The sequence below is a fragment of the Cyprinodon variegatus genome, unplaced genomic scaffold (assembly GCF_000732505.1).
Source record: "Cyprinodon variegatus isolate N-32 unplaced genomic scaffold, C_variegatus-1.0 Scaffold623, whole genome shotgun sequence".
NCBI lineage: Eukaryota > Metazoa > Chordata > Actinopteri > Cyprinodontiformes > Cyprinodontidae > Cyprinodon > Cyprinodon variegatus.
The window spans coordinates 101,442-122,353 of record NW_015151076.1 but is presented as its reverse complement, the minus strand read 5'-3'; the positions used below and the strand labels follow the sequence as shown (position 1 = coordinate 122,353).

Sequence of the window (20,912 nt, the reverse complement as noted above, 5' to 3'; positions counted from 1 at the left end):
GTATGTGAAGACTTTTTGTGCTGTTATCTCCATCAGCTTCAAATTTTCTATCAATAGAGCCCTCAGAAATATATTTACTGAGAAAAATGTTGACGTATTCAAAACATATTTGCGCCCTCTGGCAAGTTAGAAGAAATTTTGCAAGGTGACATTTGACCCCATGAAATTGCTTTCAAAGAATACTCCTTAAATAGTAATCAACACACTGCCTGTTATCTCAGTGATGTGCCCTGCAAAATGAGGAAAATAGGCATGTCAGAGAGAGGGAATAAAGCGGGTGTTAACTCAAAGAAAAGCAGAGATGAAAGGAGGAGAGATACACGAATCTGCCTGTCTTGATTTCGCTGGCTCCGCTCTGGACATATGTCGGCAACGGAAAACAAGGCGCCATGTTGTTTTCCGATCGCGTCTGTGTCTCCGTTGCCTCTGTTCCGACTACCACACACACTCACCTACACACAGGCAGCCACGCTGCCAGAGGAGAGGCAGAAGCTTGTGGTTTCAGTCCAGCGACGGCGGCGAGTAGTCGGGGTGGCGACGCTTCAGGGGCAGCTCCTCGTTTTGGAGAAGCCTGTTTGTGTTGGCCCTGAATTAATAACTTTTCATTTTGTGCGGAAATGACAGGAATAGTAATTAAGGAAATGGAATGATTTTATTGGCCATGATGTTTATATTAAGTTCCAGATGTGGAGCAGCTGCCTGCACAGCACGAGGCCCTACCCCCCGAGTGCGCTATCTACAATGGAGGAACTCTTATTAGAAGAGTATGATAACAACTGCAGCCAAACTCATGTCTGTGGACATTAAAGCAAAGTATGGTATCTCATTCACGGTGTGTAGCAAACTGAACTACAATCATGTCCCGCTTGATTAATGAAAGGTCGTCACAAAGCACCGTAAGGTCTGCTTCAAATTTATAAATCTGCCCCCAAAGGGCAATTTATTTGCAGATATAATGTTACTCTGTTTCTGAGGCTGATTTGCTTGAATGGAAAAGTTAATATTAAAAAATGGCTGTTCAGCATTTTTGGGTGGCCTCAACACGTGTGAGATCCGTGTTGTACTGCACTTCGGGGTACTTTAAATGGAAATGACAAGAGAGCTGAGATCCTCGCTCTTCTCTGACAAACTTTCAGTTTGGATTTCAAATTAAAGGCAAATTTGTGTGTTTTGAAACCAAAGATGTTTTCATAAGCTCATGAGGAGGAATGAACAAACGTTCACTGAACACTAACTTGTAATATTAATGCTGTCCTGCTGAAAGGCAAACATTCCTGCATATAATCTGTGTCTCTGATGATAATTTTTACATGCATTAAATATTACAAAGAGGGAATATATATATATATATTACACAACTGATCCCAAAACATTTCTGAATTCTGACAACCATGACAACTCTGACAATAATTATACAAATTAGCCATGTTTGACCACTTAACTCATGTCATGATTATGGCAGAACTTATAGTAACTATCGTTTCGCTCATTTTAGGTTTGGAAATTCACCTTTCCAGTTGGTGGGAGTAGAAAGGACTCCTAGCTCAGCTCTTCCTGGTTTGGATCTGCTCTGTAGATAGACCCAATGACAGAGCTGTTCTCTTTAGAGGTGCATGTAGATCACCGTTTCAGCTGTGTCCTTTTCCTGGTCAGAGCCACTGATGGAGATCTTTCTAAAAAAAAACTTTAGCTGAGCAAAAATTAGCACTGAAAAGACCACATGATTTATGTGCAAACGAGGGAGGCAGAGATGAGTTCTTGCAGGTTTAATGAAATCAAGAAAGCAACAGAAACAAAGTCCAAGGACAAAAAACAGGAAACCAAAAACCAGGAGACGTCAGAGAAAAACACACATGGGAATCCAAGTAACGAGAAGAAACCTCTGCAGTTCCGAGGAGGTAAACTGCAGAGGAGGTGTATATATGGGGGGACAGAACAAAGAATTGGCTAATGAGCTGATATGGAGCAGGTGTGGATAGAAGTAACTAGAAGGGAGCTAGGGGAAAGGAGACTGCCACAAGGGGGAAACAGAGAATAACTCTGATGTGGTGGATAAAGGGAGTTCTTGTTATAAGGTAGGCAGCTGAATTCTGGACCAGTTGGAGTTTATGGAGTGATTTTTGAGGAAGGCTAAAGAAGGGAGAGTTACAAAAGTCCAGTCCCGGCGGGACAATAACAAGTGAGAAGCTGTCAGTTTTGGAAAGAGTTGATTTAGTTCCAATAAGGAGAACTTCTGTTTTACTACTATTTAATTGTCTAAGCTTGGGCAGTTTTACAAAGGATATGTGAAAATACTGCTGTGTTTAACAGGACAAGCTTTAAATTCCATTATTTTGCTCAATATCAGTGAAGAATAATCAATATAACGCACCAGTGATGGTTTTCTTATTAAGTTATTGCTCAGCTCATCTCATCATTCCCCTTTTGTGTCATGGTTTTGGTTCTGTTTAAGTTTTATCTCTCAGTTTTTATTAGTCTTATTTCCATTTTTGTGTTGTAGTTATTTTTGATTTTATTTGAGTTCTTAGGCTACGATCCAAATGCAGGCCTTGATGCTCAATTCTGATTTTTTTGTGAAATCCGATTTTTTTTTTGTGTTGCCGTTCACATTTCTAAATATATGCGACATGTATGTGATCTCCTGTGTGAACTGCAGTCATGCAACGCAAGTGTCCCGCATGTGGAGTAGAGGACGCAATGACGTCACAGGCCAGCGTGCTCTTTGTTTACGGAAGTAAACATGGATGGCAGTACTGGCGCGCATCTAGAGGTCTTTTCCAACCATGAAAACTCAATCTTTTCACATGCGTAGCAACACGCAGAATAGTATTAATGATGTTCACACACAGGTCACATTTGAAAAGATCAGATTCGTATCGGATTCAGGACCACATAGCCAAGTGGCCTGGGTCGGATTGGAAAAAATAAGATCTGTGTTGTTCAGACTGCCATGAAAAGATCAGATCCAGGTCACATATGGGCAAAAAAATTGGATTTGGGTCACTTCAGGCTGCAGTGTGAACGTAGCCTTAGATATTCATTGTTTGCCCTCTTGTGTCAGTCTTCTTTTCTCTAGCTCCCTTCTTGCCTCATCTGTTCACACCTGCTCCCAATCTGCTAATTAGCCTGGTCCTTGTTTCTCTCTCCCACATAATCTCCTCCTGTTCGGTCACTCTTGGCTGGTTTGTCAATGTTTCTTTGCCCCCTTCCTGTTGTGAGTATTCCTGGTTTTTAGTAGTTTTAGAATTTTGCTTTTGTTGAAATATTTTGGTTAATAAATCTTCAAGTAACCTCCTTCAGCTTCAGTCTGCATTTGGGTCCTCCTGTCAAAACTCCACCCCACTGTGACATTTTGGAAAATGCATCTTTACACTCAATTAGATTATGTATGTATTATTGTATATGTATATTTATTATTTTAATCTTTGTATTTTTATTCCTCTTAATAAAACCCCACAACAATGAACACTATGAGACTATTAGAAAGCTGATAGGATGATCCCAAATTGCTCAAAGAATAAACCATAGTGTCTATACGCTTCACATGTGCGATCTGTGGATTATGATGAGTTCTCAAGTAAAATAATCTGTTTTCTTCCCAGAAAGACTTTCTTCCAACAACATGCCTGTTTTTTGGATATAATCTCTTTCTGTCTTGGATCTAAAGAAATATATACATACTAAAAAACTTTCAGGGAACTAGGTGAAAGTAAAAGGAGGGTTACATATGAGAATACTTGAGACCGGCAGATGGTGAATAGATGAGTGCAGCAAAACAAGTGAGAAAGAATAACTGAGAAACGTGAACTCTCACGCTTGTTCTTTATTTACGCCAGGAGATTTAAAAGTCATAAACTGCACTCCCCCGTTGTTGTTTTGGATGTGAGTTTAAATACTGAGGAAGTGCTGAACTTCCTCATCCTCTTTCTGATGCTGGTCACTTTTCTCCTACTTACTTGAGTCATTCATTATGGAGATGTTTTCCTTATTGCATGGCAGTAGTATCGCCCATTACTGCACCCAGTAATGTTTTGCTCTGTTGAGATGTGCTCCCATCTGGTTTCCAGTGAAAATGCATCACTCCATTAACATTGCCTGTGATCTAGAGGATGCTTTAATCTAAGACTATAAACTCCACTTAATTACATCCTCCAAAGGAGCTCTATTAGTATAATGCAATCAAACAGGGAGCACATCCATTTTGGCAAGTCAAACATGCTCAGATGGCTCCTGAAAGTGTTTACTTTTGTCTTCTGATCAGCTCATAAAATTGTGTTTAGAGGTCCCATGTTAAAATTCTGGGCTGATACTCGTAAGCTCATGGGTAAAAAATAAAATACATTGGTAATACGTGGCAGATTCTGTTTTTTAAAGCCCAAAAACAAGCATAACAATTGAGTTTCGGAGAGTCTAAACAGACTCTCTGTGTGGCGCACAGATGACTTTATGCATGACCTTTCATGCGTCTCACTTCATAACCTCCAGCCATATTCCTAATTGCTGTCTGTGTGTCGTTCCAGTTTCCAACACAGTCTGGTAAGATTTTTATCAATCTAAACTTGAATATAAAAAAAAGATGGGATAGTTTAAAATCATATACAAAGACGTTTCTGTAAAATAAAACATTTCTTATTTTTGACGTTGCGCCATGACCAAAATGAGCTGAAAAGCAGACAGTGGTTTCTCGTGGGTAAACAACATCTTTACTGGTATTTTCTATGTGTAATAACTTGGCTCTGATGACATAAACAAGCAGTTATTAAACATAATAAGTTTGAATATGATCAGCAAAATCATCTTACAAAATAAAAACTAGAAACACGCATAGGAGAAAATTACCTCCTGACTGTATATCATGCCTGCATTTAGTTATTTACTTGCCTTCAGCACCAGATAATATTCAGTTCTTGAAAACAATATGTTCAATGCTAAGCTGAATTTAGATAAAGTTGCAATTTATCAACACCTTCTTACCAAAGTTTTCTCACCCTTGTGTTCTTGTTATATAAAACCCATATGTTACATTAGTCCTACACTTCAATGTACTTAATTATACACTTCAATGTTTACTTTTATGTTGAAGTAAAACAAAATGAAAGGCATATGTATTTGTAAAACTGTACTTTGATACCCCTAAATAGAATTAAGTGCAATACATTGTCTTTAGAAGTCACATACAGTAGCAGCCATTCAAAATGGCCCTTCCAAGGCAAACGCCAGCCGAATGGGAGCCCACTTCCGTCCAACTCCCAGCAAAATCTCCTCCAACTCCCAGCCACTGTAGTGACCCCCTTTTGCATATTGTTTTTTTACTCTGACTCCACTCTTTCACTGAGTTACAGGGTCTGACCAGGAGATGATGTTTCTCTTTATATCTTAATGTCCACAAACCAAGACAGAACGAATAGTTTAGTAGAATTATTGATGTTTAAAAGGGAATTGTAGGGGTCCACCCAAGAGCCCTTCAAGGAAGGTGGGAAATTTTGAATGGCTACTACTGTACTTAGTATGATCAAGTCAATATGCCTGTAATGTTATCTCAGTGTACATGTGGAGGTTTCTGAAGACTTCAGGGTTTAGTTAGAACAATAGTGAACAAATAGCCTCATAAAGACCGAATAACCTATAAGAAAGGTCAGTGAAAGAGTGCTGGGAAAGTTGAAAGCAGTTTTGAGTTTAAAACCAATATTCTAAGCTTTGTACTTTTTAGCAGAGATGGGAAGTAACAAAGTACAAATACTTCGTTACTGTACTCAAGTTGATTTTTCTGATATTTTTACTTTACTTTACTACTTATTTTTATGGCGACTTTTTACTTCTACTCCTTACATTTTTACACAAATATCTGTACTTTCTACTCCTTACATTTTAAAAAATTGGCTCGTTACTTTAGTTTTGAATCATTTCAATGGAGTTACCGTTATTATTTTTCAGGTCATCAATACCAAATTCAATCTAATTGGATGGGAATCTACGTTGCATTTGACGCACCACTACAAGATGAATCGACAGATTCAGCGGTATTCATTCGCGGCAAATTATTGTAGCTTGGTGGCGGTGGCGTTAGCATAGTAGCATGGACGACGAGATGATTGAAAATGAACACAACGGAGATCTAGTCCTATTGGCAGACATCCATTTAAAATGTAGGCAACGCAACGGCATGAAAAAAGTGGTTTCTACTTTTACTTTTATACTTTAAGTAAATTTACAAGCCTGTACTTTGTTACTTTTACTTGAGTAAAGAAGTTTAATCAGTACTTCTACTTTTACCAGAGTATTTTTTAACACAAGTATCTGTACTTTTACTCAAGTACGGAAAGTGAGTAGTTTTGCCATCTCTGCTTTTTAGTGAGCAGTGTGAACACCATCCATGTAAATCTACCAAGAAGTGACCATCCATCTAAAATGAAAGGTCACACAAATAAAGTAATATTCAGGGAAGAAGACTATAAAAGTCATGGTAACACTGGATGAGCTGAACAGCTAGGTTAGGACTATTTGCGGACAGGACAAATTCTAGGAGTGTGTTCTTGAAGGAAAGCCGAGCAATGTGCATTTTCCATTTGTTTAGATGAGAAAAACATTTAAATTTTGGTCCTACATACAAACACTATGTTAGGTGCAAAACACAACGGTAAAACATGGTGGTGGCAGCAATATTAGTGGTGGTTTGGAAATTTAACTCAGAGAATCAAGTCAATGAGCATCAAACTTCTGGTCTCCTTTGGCAAAAGAAAAACACCAATTATATGGAGTCCTTGGTCTTTAGGCTTTTTAAAATATATACATAAACTTGGGGGGAGGATGAAACGCAGCTAATGAAGGAGTTTAAGTATCTTAGGGTTTTGTTCACGAATCAAGGGGAAAGATGGAGCGGAAGATCGATAGGCAGATTGGTTCGGCGTCTGCTGTGAAGCGTGAGCTGTACCGGTCTGTTATGGCGAAGAGAGAGTTGAGCCAAAAAGCAAAACTCTCGATCTACCGGTTGATCTACGATCCTACTGTCATCTATGGCCATGAGCTTTGGCTCATGATCGAAAGAACGAGATCACAGATACAAGCCGCTGAAATTAGTTTTCTCCATTGTGCGTCTGGACTCTCAGTCATCCGGGGAGGACTCAGAGTAGAGCCGCTGCTCCTCCACATCGAGAGGAGGCAGTTGAGGTGGCTCAGACATCTGATTAGGATGCCTCCTGGGCGTCTCCCTGGTGAGGTGATCCAGGGACGTCCCATCGGTAAGACGTCCAGGGGGAGACCCAGGACACGCTGGAGGGACTATGTTTCTCTGCTGGCTTGGGAGCGCCTTGGGATTCCCCTGGAAGAGCTGGCCCAACTGGCTGGGGAGAGGGACGTCTGGGTCTCCCTACTGAAGCTGCTACCCCTGCGACTCGACCCCGGATAAGTCGGTGGGTGGGTGGGTGGCTGGATGGACATAAAATCTGTATTTTAACCTTTAAAAATAGTGTCATTTTAATTTAACTTTATAATTTACTTTGCATTGATATTTAACATAAGATTCAAAATACATTCAGTTTTTGATTCCTTTTGAAAGACACTTGATTGAATACAGAATAATTTCAGGAGTATCTAGTTTATTTTATACAGATCTCCTCTCAGGTATGGCTGGGGTGGAGTTTTATCATTGTGTCTAATTAGAAAAATATAAATGTCTGTGTAACAGAAGGTCCCAAAGAAAAAGGCATAAAATGTCAAACTATTTCCTTTTCTTAGTCCCATCTGTTCCTTTCCAGCTGCACATATTTAATCAGGCAAATAAAAGCCACCCACACAATGTGTGCTGATAGATGTCTTCTTTTTATACATGAGTCGTATTTCATCATATTTATCATCATCTCTTCAGGACCAAAACAACTGTTTTGGTCCTGAAGAGACGTCTTTAACATCTGAAGTTGTTAAAGATCATCATGTCCTTCAAAACTTATATTTTGTATAATTGTAGAGTTCAAGTGTCAATCATGACAGAATTTCTATAAATGTGTTCTTCTGCATCCAAACTTCTAGACCAGAAAGTGTTGTCATATTGTTCCAATTAGTCAAATACTATCATACGTCGACCCCCTTTTGGCTGATTGGTAGCTATTCTCAACTTATTTTTTTTTCACGCCCTTTGATCATCATTGTAAAAGAAAATAAAGCTGAAGTGGAACGCAGTGAGCTGAACAAACCCGACATTCAATATGTTTTATTTACATCCAGAGTCATAATTTTGATCTGCAAATGGCATCTCTGCTAAATGCACACAGTGAAAAGGATAACCTCTACTGGCTTTACAAGACAGAAACAATAATATGATTTAAATACTGTAAAAACTACCCATTAACAGAAGAATAATAATACTATGAATCTTTCGAAGGACTCATTTGATTTAGAGATGCTGCCTTGCAGGTTGGAATCTCTACGTATTATTTCATATTTGGAATTCAAACTTTATATACCGGTATATGTGTATATATATATATATATATATATATATATATATATATATATATATATATATATATATATATCAGAGAGAGAGAGAGAGAGAGAGAGAGAACAAGCAGTGAAATTGCTCTGTGACAAACCTAATTATTATTTTCTGTCTTGCAAAAGGAATTATAAACTGGATTAAAATTACATTTGAATGTTGTAGACCAATGCTACATGGACCAATTGTGCTTCTAAAAAATCATAAACATTAGGGCAACTGCAGGCAATTAGCATGTACCACCAACTGGTATGGAGTAAGGACTGCAAAATGTAAAACATGTTTTTGTTCTTTAAAATACATGCATAATTTTAAGGTAATTTAGCAAGGCTTAAAAGCTATTAGATATCGAACTTCTCTTTATTAATTTAAAGAAATCCTATTCTCATGTGTTAATCAGCTAACACTGATTAACACAGGGTGTAACTTTTTCTTCCTTTCTGTTCATTTCAGCACTTTTCTTTTCTCCAGTTAAGCTATATAAAATCTCATATATATACAGTATTTTTATAATTTTCTTCCCAATAAAGAAACCTTTTCTAATTTTTCATTCAACCTTATTCTAATATGATTTTTTTATGCTTCCTGGACATTTGTGTTTGATGCTAACTAATGAGGACCTCAGTATAGGGTGGATCTTGATATCTGATTATCTTTAATCGACTGAAGAGCTAGTAATATTGCCACTATTTCTATGTATACTGATATATCATCACTTATTCTCTCCCATATTTGAAACCCAAACAGAAATTATGATTGCTAAATCATGATCAACTGTATTTTTCGATGCATAAATATTATATATATTTAAATTTATTTTTATTTTAGTTATTTTTTTTTTTTTTTACAAATTATGTATTTGGATCTAACATGTCTCTGCTTTCTTTTTCTTTTATATTGATTTGCCATATCGATTAAAAGTGCTATATAGTTTTTAAATAATTGATCTGAAGTATGTGTTTAAAATTAATTTTGCAACTGATGTAGTTTAGGTTTATAGTTACGTTATATCCGCTTCCGCTGACGTGTTTCCGATTTGATCTTCTAGGGGAAAAACAACAATGGCGTCCTGTAGTGAGGTAGATGGTATTTTTTTATCAAATTATTTACATAACAAGTAGCAAAGATATAAATAACAAGTATTATTTGTTGCTAATGTATAATTATGTTGTTTGGGGTTGATATGACTCAGCTGAATTGTTTTAAATGTCTAGTTGGTTCGCTAAGCTATTAATCTTTAGCCGATATGCTAACCAACGTTAAACCTGTCAGATACATTGGGCTATTTAGACTGTAGTTTAACCATGGATTGTTAAAACACATTGACTTCTGTAGGCTGTGGTTTAACTGTGGATTTCTGATCTCCGCTAAAGGATAAAGCTGCTGCTGCTGCTGAGGAAGAACCGAATGAATCGTTGGCTTCCCAAAAGAGAGAGGAGAGACTCCGTAAATTCAGAGAGTTGCATTTCAAACGGGTGAGTTGGGTAACTTTGCCAAAAAGCATTAATGGCGTCGCAAAAATCCAATATTTATCATTCATTCTCGGTTAGTGGCTTTAAGAAAGACTTCATATATATATATATATATGAAATGCGAACATTGCTTTCTGTAAACCTTTTTTTTTCTCCTTCAGAATGAAGCACGTAAACTGAATCATCAGGAGGTAGTGGAGGAGGACAAACGACTGAAACTTCCCTCCAACTGGGAAGCTAAGAAATCCAGACTGGAGTGGGAGCTGGCCGAAGACGAAAAGAAAAAGGTATCTAATGCAGTCCTGTGGGAAAGCCTTCATCCATTTCTAATTTCTATAGTTAGTTTGCAAAGGCTTTCAGAGTAAGAGGTGTTATAGTTTTTTTTGTTTGTTTGTTTTATCATAACTTATCTAATCACCTCAACTCTAATTTATGAAGATGTTTATTTATTAAATGCTAGAAGACATAATGTTTTTCACTTGGAGCATCACCGTAACCTTGCCACACATAAAAATACAACATTTTGTACCCTTTTTTAGATCATATCATCATCTACATGCTCCGGAAATCTTTTTTACTCTATCATGAAATGCTTGCTGGAATAAAATGCTTTTGGTTTAATGGCCTTGAGCTAAGCTACTGTATTACACTGGGTATGGAAAGTATTCAGACCTCTTTTCACTCTTTGTTTCATTGCAGCCATTTGCTAAATTCAATAAAGTTCATTCTCATTAATTCAACTCAGTTTATTTATATAGCGCCATAATGCGGTTGTACTGGCTTTGGTTATTAACATGACAGTGACTGCTGCTGCGTAACATCCACACTAACAACATCAGCAGGGTTGCAGGATGTCACTGACTCACATTTTTCAGCCCAGAAAATTTTCATATACCGCCTGGATGTATGAAATCTCACCCAATCTCAACCAAAGTCTATTGATCTCTTAGGCCATAAATCTAAAGAAAAAATTTTTTTACCCATAGATGGCCATCCTAAACTGCCAGATTGGGAAACATCCCAACCTAGCAACAATGCATGTAAGATGGGAAATGTTGACCTTTAGATGCAAAACCCCATCCTGCACCGCAACATATTTTTGCAAAATATTCAAACATAAATTTGCCAAATATAAGAAGAACATTGTAGTTTGGTTTAAAGAAAGCATTTTAGTTTTATTATAATTTAGTTTGTTGCAAGGATTTTACAGTTTGAAGAAATAGAAAATTACACCATATGCCAAACATCACTAGGATGTGCATGAGAAGGAAGGGCGATATATACTGTATGCATCATTTAGTTAGTTAATATTGTATTATATCTTGAGCTTCTTCAGTTATTTACTGTCACAGGTAGGTGCTTCGGCTGGAGAGTTGGGGCCGGTATGATTTAAGGAGGGCCGGCCCTAGCATGCTGAAATTGGGACCGGCCCACTGGGAAAATGGCCGGTATCACAGATTAACAGTCTGAGCCTATAACAAAACGGATCTCAAAAGTCTGTTTGTTTGTTTGTTGTTTTTTTCCTTTTACTTTATCAGCGAACGTTGATATCCCCAGAAATGTTTCCTAGCATGAACCAAATTATATCACAGCAAGAATCAGCTGGTTAAAAACAAAAGAATCGTTTCACACATTGCATAAAATGGTGAAAAGCTGGCACCGTGATCAGTGATTTAACGTCTGCACTCAGCTCTTTCACTCAGACTGTACTATATGTAACATACACTGTTAACATGAATCGATTCTTAACTAACATCCTTGGTTTTATCACATATTTTTAATATTTTGCACACCTAGTACCTTGCATGGATTTTTTTGGTTTTCCTTATAAAGTTAGCAGTATTGGTTGTCAGTATTTTGGTGCTAAATCATTTGCAGTTGATTAGCATTATGACGACTTCTCTAATTACAAAGTCAACACCATACACCCAGATCTTTAAAATCCCTCCAATCCCTACCAAGTGTCAGATGGATGCTGAAAGTCTTTCGGCGTATTATTGGGTGGTTTATTTATTTTATTTTTTATTTTTTCATATTACCTGAAATATCACAAGTGCTTTATCCATGCTGTGTTTCATGGGTTTAGTTATCACATACTTTAATACTGAATAGATGATTTAGATGAATGATATTGCACAGCTCTGATTAAATGTTTACCTTTAAGGAATGTGCTGCCCGTGGTGAGGACTATAACAGAGTGAAGCTACTGGAAGTAACCGCTGATGAAGCAGAGAGATGGGAGAGGAAGAAAAAGAAGAAAAATCCAGACACCGGATTTGCAGGTTTGTGACTTCGTAGTAAGAGAACTAACGCAGCCCCGTTTAGTGTCACATGATTCGTCAGTCAAATGGGACAGCCTTTATCAAAGATACCGTTGTTAAAATTAGGAGGATTTGTCCCCTTGGAAGAAAGGCTGTAGCGTCCCGGGGGCCTCCTCACCGGTTCTTTTCCTGGGAGCAAGTTATTTACTACTCTTAACTCAAACTGGGTAAAACCATATAAAAAAGACTATAAAACAGGAGTAAAAAATAACAGAGTTTATTCCAGATCAGGTCGTTACAGGACAGAGAAAAATACTTAGAGCTTGCACAGCTGTGGTCTCAAAAATCACAATCCACAATGTGAAGGAAGGCCTTCTACTCTGTCTAATCTGGCTAACAAAATAACAATGCACATGATGCATAAATGATAAACCTAACACCGTTGCTTTGAACTGATTACGATTTTAGGAAGTCGACATGAATGGCTCGAGTGGTGGCAAGATGACCAGAAACAACTAAAATGTCATTTCTGGTCATTTGGCCACATTGCACTGACAACAGCAGACTGCTGTGAGTAATGCAAAATAGTGCCCTATTCTAATATTACTTATAAAATATAGTTACAATGCAAATTCTGTTGTTTTGAAAATAATTTTAAAGCAACTACTCTTTAAAAAAAACAATTCATCACTGATGCTAGTTGAAAATATTCAATACTGTTTGTTTTTTCAAATTGTCTTATATACAGGGATTAAAGTATTCGTAGCGATTGCCCATGGGTAAAAATGTCACTCAAAAATAATTGATGGTAAATAAATTTAAAAAAACAATCGAAATCCCTCTTGTTCTCGTTTGTCAGCCAATGGTAGCAAAGGAGCGCCCTTAAACTAACAGTGTTAGATAAACAGAAGAAAAAGATGGCCGATGTTGTTAGTGCGACCGTGCACACTACACATTTGCCGGGAGCTATGGCAACAGCTGATTTACCAGCCTCAATAACTGACTGTGTATGCGAGTTAAAAATAAGGGTTTGTGCTTTCCTCACCTAACAAGACCTCACAGCCTGGTTATCCTGCCGCAGCAGTGTGTCGGGGTGAGCTTCTCGCAGATATTTTTGATTAATGCTCAATATTGGGGCATGGTTTGTGCTATGATATTCCATGACAAAACGCAAAAGGGATGATCATGAACTAGCTGTGGGTCTAGATACGGCCGAGGCGGTGAGGAAGCGGGGGACTTTGATGCAAAAAATAGCAAAAATTATGTTTTTTTTTTTTTTAAGATAAGTAGGGGACAAATCCTGCCATTTTTTATTGAGGAGAGTGCAACAGTCCATCCAAGTGGAAATTAGTTTTTGAGGATATAGAACAACATATTGTTTTTCTCTTCTTAAAAAACAACAACTTGACTTTAAAGATCCAGGAGCAAAGTGGCGCCGGCTAACAGAGGCTTCTGGAAACATAGTGTCTAAAAATGGATCCTGCTATCACCTGAGGGGTTTGTCAGTTTTTACACTGACTGATGGCTTTTTTTTTTTTTTTTCAGTGGGTGGAGTGTTTACACACGTGTTCCATCCTGTTTTAATGAGGTTGAATCCCAAAGCTTAGAAGAACCACAGGGATCCCATCTTTTAATTTGGCAGCTTACCACCCACATATTCAATTTAATGATCAGTTTACTGTGTTTCTCTTCATTTTGAAGTTTAGACTAAAGACGGCAGCAGTCTCATCTATCTTCTGCTGATATAGATCTAATCTGATCTGTAAGATGTTTCACAGCTAATGTAATCACTGAACATTGTTTCACACACTGAAATCTCTGTAAGTTCCAGATTATCTTTCTCCTGGAATCCTTCTGGGAGTTTTTTAGCCAGAGGTCATCTTCAAAGGAACAAGCTTTAGATCTGACAGGTTTATTTTGGGCATGAAGCTTTAGATCTGACAGGTTTATTTTGGGCATGGGTAACTCTTTTCTGACACTATTTAACCCCGTCTTTGAACCATTAGTAATGTAATGCAGTGTTCCAGAGAGAACAGAAGATCATCTGTAGCACAACTTTATTCGCTGTGGTGCATTGTGTGATTTGTTTTAAAAAGCAATCCCATTATCATTGTCAAATTTTACTGGTGAAGATTAGCAGTCATCTAGTTCTTAGTCATTACAAGTTAAAAAACAAACCATTGGATTTTGTTTCCAAGTTTGAAGATGTTTCTCTTCCTATCCAGGAAGCTTTTCCAAATCCAATGTCAGAAATAGATTTGAGTTTGAAGCTTTATACAGTAGCCTATCAAAGCCTTGTTTTTGTTTAGAGAATATGCAAAGTGAAACGGACGAACGGGTCCATCCCGTCCACGTACGTCTTCTCCTTCTGTCACCATCGAAATACGGAGCCGAGCTATGTTTTGCTCCTCTCCGGTCTGGCCAGGTCAAGATCTGCAGTTTCAATCGCCCCAAACAGGAAAAAGAACATTGATAAGATCCGGTTTGACAATTTAAAATACAGTAATGACAGATCGGTAGCTACAAATTATAGCATAATTCTTGTTTATTACAAAAAATAAACACTATTTATTTAAATGATTGGATGCAAACTATTGGTTTCTCGACATACCAGGAAGCAGATTTCTCATCTCCATCAAAATATTTATTTTATACCGAGGGGCTTAATCAAAACGTTTAATCAAATCCAGTCAAAAGAAACTTCTTATTGCAGGAACGGATGAAGAGATGCTGAGTTTGGAAGGAAAGAACAAACATGGTTAATAAAAAAGCTATTTTGTATGATCCTAGTTATCCCTGTTACAAAAATCCACAACAAAAAGAAAACATTTGGCCAGAAACGGCACATATGCTGGATGCTGATGGGGATTTTTTTAATATGTCATATTAAATTAAGCATTCATTTCCGCAAGTTTTGCTCCTATAAATTTAATAATAATATTCCTCGAACCACGAGGAAGTCGGAGCGGAGCAAGACGGGAGGAACAGGCTGTAGGCTTTGCGCAGCGGGGTGGAGCAGTGACAGAGTGTATGGGATTTCAGGGTAAGTCTCTAAAAGGGGGTTGTTAAAGGGAATTGTTTGCCTGGCTGAATAGGCGGGGCCTTCTGTTCTGTTGTCTTAAAAACCTACAATGCAGCAATTGAGTTAATTCCTTCCCGCTATCGTCCCAAACCCTTTACAGAGGATCAGAAAAGCCGCTTATTCAGCCAGTCCAACAATTCCCTTCAAGTACTCCCCCTCTTAGAGACATAGGCCGTTTCTCAATAAGTTGTGCGTTCTCATGTGCTCGTGAAACGTGACCAGCCCTAGTACTGTTCCAGTTCACAAGAACAGCAGAACAAGAATGAACAAAGTCCATGGATGTTGTTCTCATCAATCCCTATTTACCCAGCATGATTTAGAGCAGCTGTTGTTCCATAAAAGTAAGTTTTAAGATCATTTGAGCTGAGAACATTATTCTTTTAAGCGTCACTATATAGCCCACGTACAGATTAATTCATATTTTAAAAAGAAAAGGTTTCCAAAGTTGAGTGGACCGTGGCAACCCGTGGAGCTCTGAGGCTAACGGCAGCCAGCCCTCTCTCGGCATAGCCGGCTGTGATGGCGATTTTTTATTTTATTTTTATTTTTTGGCAAAATGTTCATTTGATTTGTGTTTATCTGGCTGTGTTAATTATCATTCCCCCACTAAATGAAAAAAGGCAGAATTTATTATTATCTAGAGACTATTAATAACAGGAGGTGACTAGCCGAGCATGTGCTGACGTCACGAGTACGCTTCTGGTCCAAATGAGCCATATTTATGCTTGTGATCCTGTTCTCTCCAAGTCCAGACCTTCCTGTGTTCTTAAGAACATACTTGGGGAGGACACGAGTCTGTGCTCGCGTTCTTGTGAGATGAGAAACGGCAATAGGCAGGTATGGGGCATTGCAGGCCAAAAAAAGAAGCCAAACGACCCCCATTCCACAGGGCTGGACCCGTTTGACCTTTTCAGTTTGCATGTTTTCTAAACAAAAACAGGGTTTTGTTGGGCTACTGTATAAAACCTGGAAATCAACGCTATTTCTATCATTTGATTTGGAAAAAGCTTCCTGGATGGGAAGAGAAACGTCTTCAAACTTGGAAACAAAGTCCAGTGGATTGTTTTTTAACTTATTTGGATTGGCAAATTTTCATAAAGCGAACTTGAAATGTAAGGACATTGGTGCTGTTCACAGGAGGGACTCCCAGAGAGGATAGGAGGAGGAAAGTTTCCTCTCTTATACTTCTCTAATCATCTACAGCTTGTGCCTTGCATCTGCTTGGTATTTGTTCCACTAATAATTAATTTTTTTGTTTTAACGGACTGCAGGTTATGCAGAGGCTCAATTCCGTCAATACCAGAGACTCACCAAGCAAATCAGACCAGACCTGCAGAGCTATGAGAAGCAAAGGGAGGAAAGGTGAGTTAAATGGGATTTTGTAATTATTTATTTTACCAGATGTGATGTTTAATAAAGCGTGTGGTCCAACATTACGGGATAGAAGATCTTAAAATGCAGCACATCCTTCTCTAAGCTTAAAAAAATTAAAGCGATACACATCTGTCTGTTGGTAAAGCAGTTTTTTTAAGGTTTTAAAGTTCAGCAAAGCATCATGTGAGCCACTACCCAGCAGTAGATAAAACACGGGACGGTGGTGAATCTGGGAAAGGATGGCCTTCCAGGAGGACACAAGATTCCTGATTGGATAAAGAACTGCCTCGCCTGCTTCCGTTAAGATCAGCGCTCACCATTCAGCGAGATGTAAACCCTTGTTGGCTGTTATTGTTGTCAAGGGAGACACATTTAGTTATGTTTAATAGGTACCCTATGGAAGAGGATTAGGGCCACTGGAAAAAAAGGAAGTTTACCGGTTTTTTAATTTTTTTTTCTTTTTGTTTTTGCTTTTGATCTAAGAATTCTGACTGAATTATGTCAGCTAACAAACATGTTATCATCAACCTGTAGCCATGCCTGTTTTAGAGACTAAACTAGCTATCTTGTTTTTAATCACCTTCTGCTCTTCTATTAATGAAATAGCATCACTGGGGACCCATCAGGAACCTAAAAAGTCACCTAATTTCATCATTTTCCACCAATATGTTACTGGCCGTCCCAAACAGCTCACATCTTTGTATGTGAAGCTGAGTGCTCCCACATCTCTGCCCATCTACATTAAGATCCAAAATTCAGAGATTAAAGTCAGAATTCTGAGATTAAAGTCAGAATTCTTAGATTAAAATCAGCATTCTGAGATTAAAGTCAGAATTCTCAGATTAAATTCAGACTTCTGAGAAAACATTTTAGAATTCTCAGATTACAGTCAGCATTCTGAGATTAAAGTCAGAATTCTCAGATTAAAGTCAGACTTCTGAGAAAATTTTTTTGAATTCTCAGATTAAAGTCAGAATTCTGAGATTAAAGTCAGACTTCTAAGAAAAAATGTCAGAATTCTGAGATTAAAGTCAGCATTCTGAGATTAAAGTCAGAATTCTCAGATTAAAGTCAGACTTTTGAGAAAAAAATGTCAGAATTCTGAGATTAAAGTCAGAATTCTGAGATTAAAGTCAGCATTCTGAGATTAAAGTCAGAATTCTCAGATTAAAGTCAGACTTTTGAGAAAAAAATGTCAGAATTCTCAGATTAAAGTCAGAATTCTCAAATTAAACTCAGCATTCTGAGATTAAAGTCAGCATTCTGACTTTTTTTTCCCCATTTTAAACTGAAATAAAAATTCTTTTTCCAATGGACCTACTCTCTTCCGTAGTAACCAGTTTTTCACAGGAAGCCAGGTTGATTATATCTTCTGAGAATTTACCACAGATTTCATCTTTGTCTAACATTAATCTGTGTGAATAAAAAAAGTTATGAAAGTTTGGGGCTAAATCTTTGCTTTGCACTTTATTTGAATCATACTAAAAGTATGAAAAAAGTTGATCCATTTAGAAATTGTCTGAATTAAGACCATAACTGTATAATTTCCTAAAGAAGGGGATGAATTGGAGCTGTAGGCCTAGTTTGACCAACCTAGAAGTCACCCATCATGTGTTTAATAAAGCCATTAGTATCTGCTCAGCCACGTAGTCCCCGATTTGCCCTGGGATTTGCTTTGACCCAGACGCACCATCCAGAAATAATTTAAAGATTTTTAAATGTAGATGCACAGAACATGCATGCTAAGGTCAAAAAGATTTTGGTGCCTAGAGGGCTTTTAATCTTTAGCTGCTACCACATGCAGGCGTTGCAAAGGATCGGCTGTCATGGTTTTCCCTGAGGGAGCATCATAGGGATGCTCAACATCACAATGGTGGAATAGAAAAGTCTGTTTAAGTATGTTAAAATGGTGCTTATCTGAGGTTAAGTATTTCTAATTCTTTTGCCGGTGTTGCTCCACAGCGGTGAGGACTTCTACCCCACGTCCAATAGCCTGAGCTACGGCACCCATGTTCCCACAAAGGAGGGCATTGACCGCATGGTGGAGGATGTCGAGAAACAGTAAGTAACAGTTGTAAATCTTAAAAGCGGTTCTCTATTCTGCTTCTTAACCTTTGAGATAATGTGAGCTGCTAATTCATAAACAGCCTGAAAGGGCAGCTTTCTGTATAAAAAAGAGCAAAGGACTGAGACAGGAAGTCAAAAGCGTAGGAAGAAACACTAAATCCTTATTATCCTTTTATTCCAAACCCCTTTAAAAAGCAAAGGTTTGGAATAGCCTCAATGCTGGCTCGCTTTGGCTAATATGAGCAACGCCCCTTTTCATTTATCACTGATGGGAGAAAGTTGAGTCAGATGTTTTTCCTACACTGGCACACCACAAATATAGTGTGGCGATACAGTAAGTGTCAGCAATGTAAGTGTGTCTCTGTGATAGACCAGAGCCTGTCTAATTAGAAAAGAAATCAACTCCAGGGTATAAATCCTGATCCAAGCTGACAGTTGGTCTAAAAATTCATAAAGGGAAGCAGTGAAGGACAGAGTAAAGGCTGGTTTTTACTCAGAAACCAGGTCGTCTGCATGTTTGTCGCAGTTAACGCAGATATGCCCCGCCCCTTCCAGAGACACTATGCTGCACCTCACCAAAATTGTAGCTGACAGCAGGCAGGAGGCCTCTGATTGGTCAAATCTACATCTGCTCTACACTATGCTTATTTTCTATATAGATCTATAGATGTATGTATATCTAGATAGATGGGTAGATATATATATATATGATGTTGGCACTTGTCTTCATTCAAACATTTGGTCTAATAATCCCGTGTTTCAATGTGTTGCTCTGCGTCAGAAAGTCTCAGGTTTGTGTTGGAGATGCAACTGTGGAACATTAGACAAGGACTTAGCTGCCAGTGTCTGACACAGTCATTCTTTGAAGACATGGCGAACCAGGAGCTCACAAATTGACAGTATTTTCCCCCGAGCATGTACGTACGTACGTGCCTGTGTTAGGTTAAGTTTTCCATTGCCACTCGCCCTGCCAAATTTAAACACATGCCCTGAAAATATTGCTTGCATACAACTCTTGGACATGCCATGGATATGGGCCATGCTGCTTCATGTTTTTCCTTTTTTTTTTTGTGATTGTCAGGATCGAGAAGCGTGCCAAGTACAGCCGGCGCAGGGCTTACAACGACGATGCAGACATCGACTACATCAACGAAAGGAACGCCAAGTTCAACAAGAAGGCCGAGCGCTTCTACGGCAAATACACAGCAGAGATCAAACAGAACCTGGAGAGAGGAACGGCCGTCTAGTCCGTCCCATCAGCTCAGAGATCTTTCTAGATGCTTTTTTCTTCTTTTCATTGAACTTTGGATTTTAAGTAATGTACCGTGTTCTGTTGGGTTAGATCTGATGTTTCTTGTACAGTATTAGAGCTTGCTATTACCCCCCTCCCCCTTTTCTTAATAAATCCAGTAATCTTGTTTCTGTGAGCTCTTACTGTGTGTGGTCTTATGATGGAAGTATTTTGAGCTTAAGGATATCAAATGCTATCAAACCTCTGGGTGTTTTCAGTGTAGCATGAGGAAACAAAGATGTTATACTGGATTTGTAAAGAGGTAATAAGCATCACCTTTATCTCAGTTTTAATTCGCCCAGGGCTGACTCAACCAGAAAAGCCTTGTGACTGGAGGCTTCAGTTCAAATGTTGTGGCATTGCACCCTCTATAGGACTGACTGATGCTGTTATTTCAAGAAAGGACTTCATATTTGCTCTGACTGAATAAAATCCTAAGTACCACCCTAAATTTAATTGAAGACTTGTGTAACTCCAGTCCTAACTTGAGTTAGGGCAGACATGAAATGTGAAATCCCAGTGTGCAAGTTAAGACATTATTGATGGATTATCCTTTTGACTTAGTTTAAGAAATGATTTAGTAGCATCTTAATGCCAGGATTCTGTCACAGGGTTTCTGCAGGTCATTAACAATCATTAAGTCTCTAAATAAGTTTTATTTAGCTGTGTTTGAGTCATGGACACTTGAAGGCATTAAAATTTTTAATAGCATTTAATTACTCATTACTGTATAAACCCTGTGTCATACCGACCTTGTTGCCAAGCAGCCACAAAACCCAAACACTCAAGTTTATATCCCCTTTAGGGGAGCTTTAGCTAAAATATAACTTGGTATAATTTGTCATTTCCAGTAGGAACCAGATTGTATTTAATG

At 38.2% G+C, this 20,912-nt stretch overlaps 1 protein-coding gene across 1 annotated transcript; it reads left to right on the top strand.

Annotated features, from left to right (window-relative positions):
• Window positions 1-9,515: 9,515 nt before the first annotated feature.
• syf2 (SYF2 pre-mRNA-splicing factor) lies at window positions 9,516-20,165 on the top strand. Its single transcript, XM_015393069.1, has 7 exons — window positions 9,516-9,570; window positions 9,865-9,966; window positions 10,125-10,250; window positions 12,128-12,245; window positions 16,578-16,668; window positions 18,643-18,741; window positions 19,829-20,165. Exons 1-7 carry the CDS (start codon window positions 9,553-9,555, stop codon window positions 19,992-19,994), a joined length of 720 nt encoding a protein of 239 aa, XP_015248555.1. The 5' UTR covers window positions 9,516-9,552; the 3' UTR covers window positions 19,995-20,165.
• Window positions 20,166-20,912: the final 747 nt, after the last annotated feature.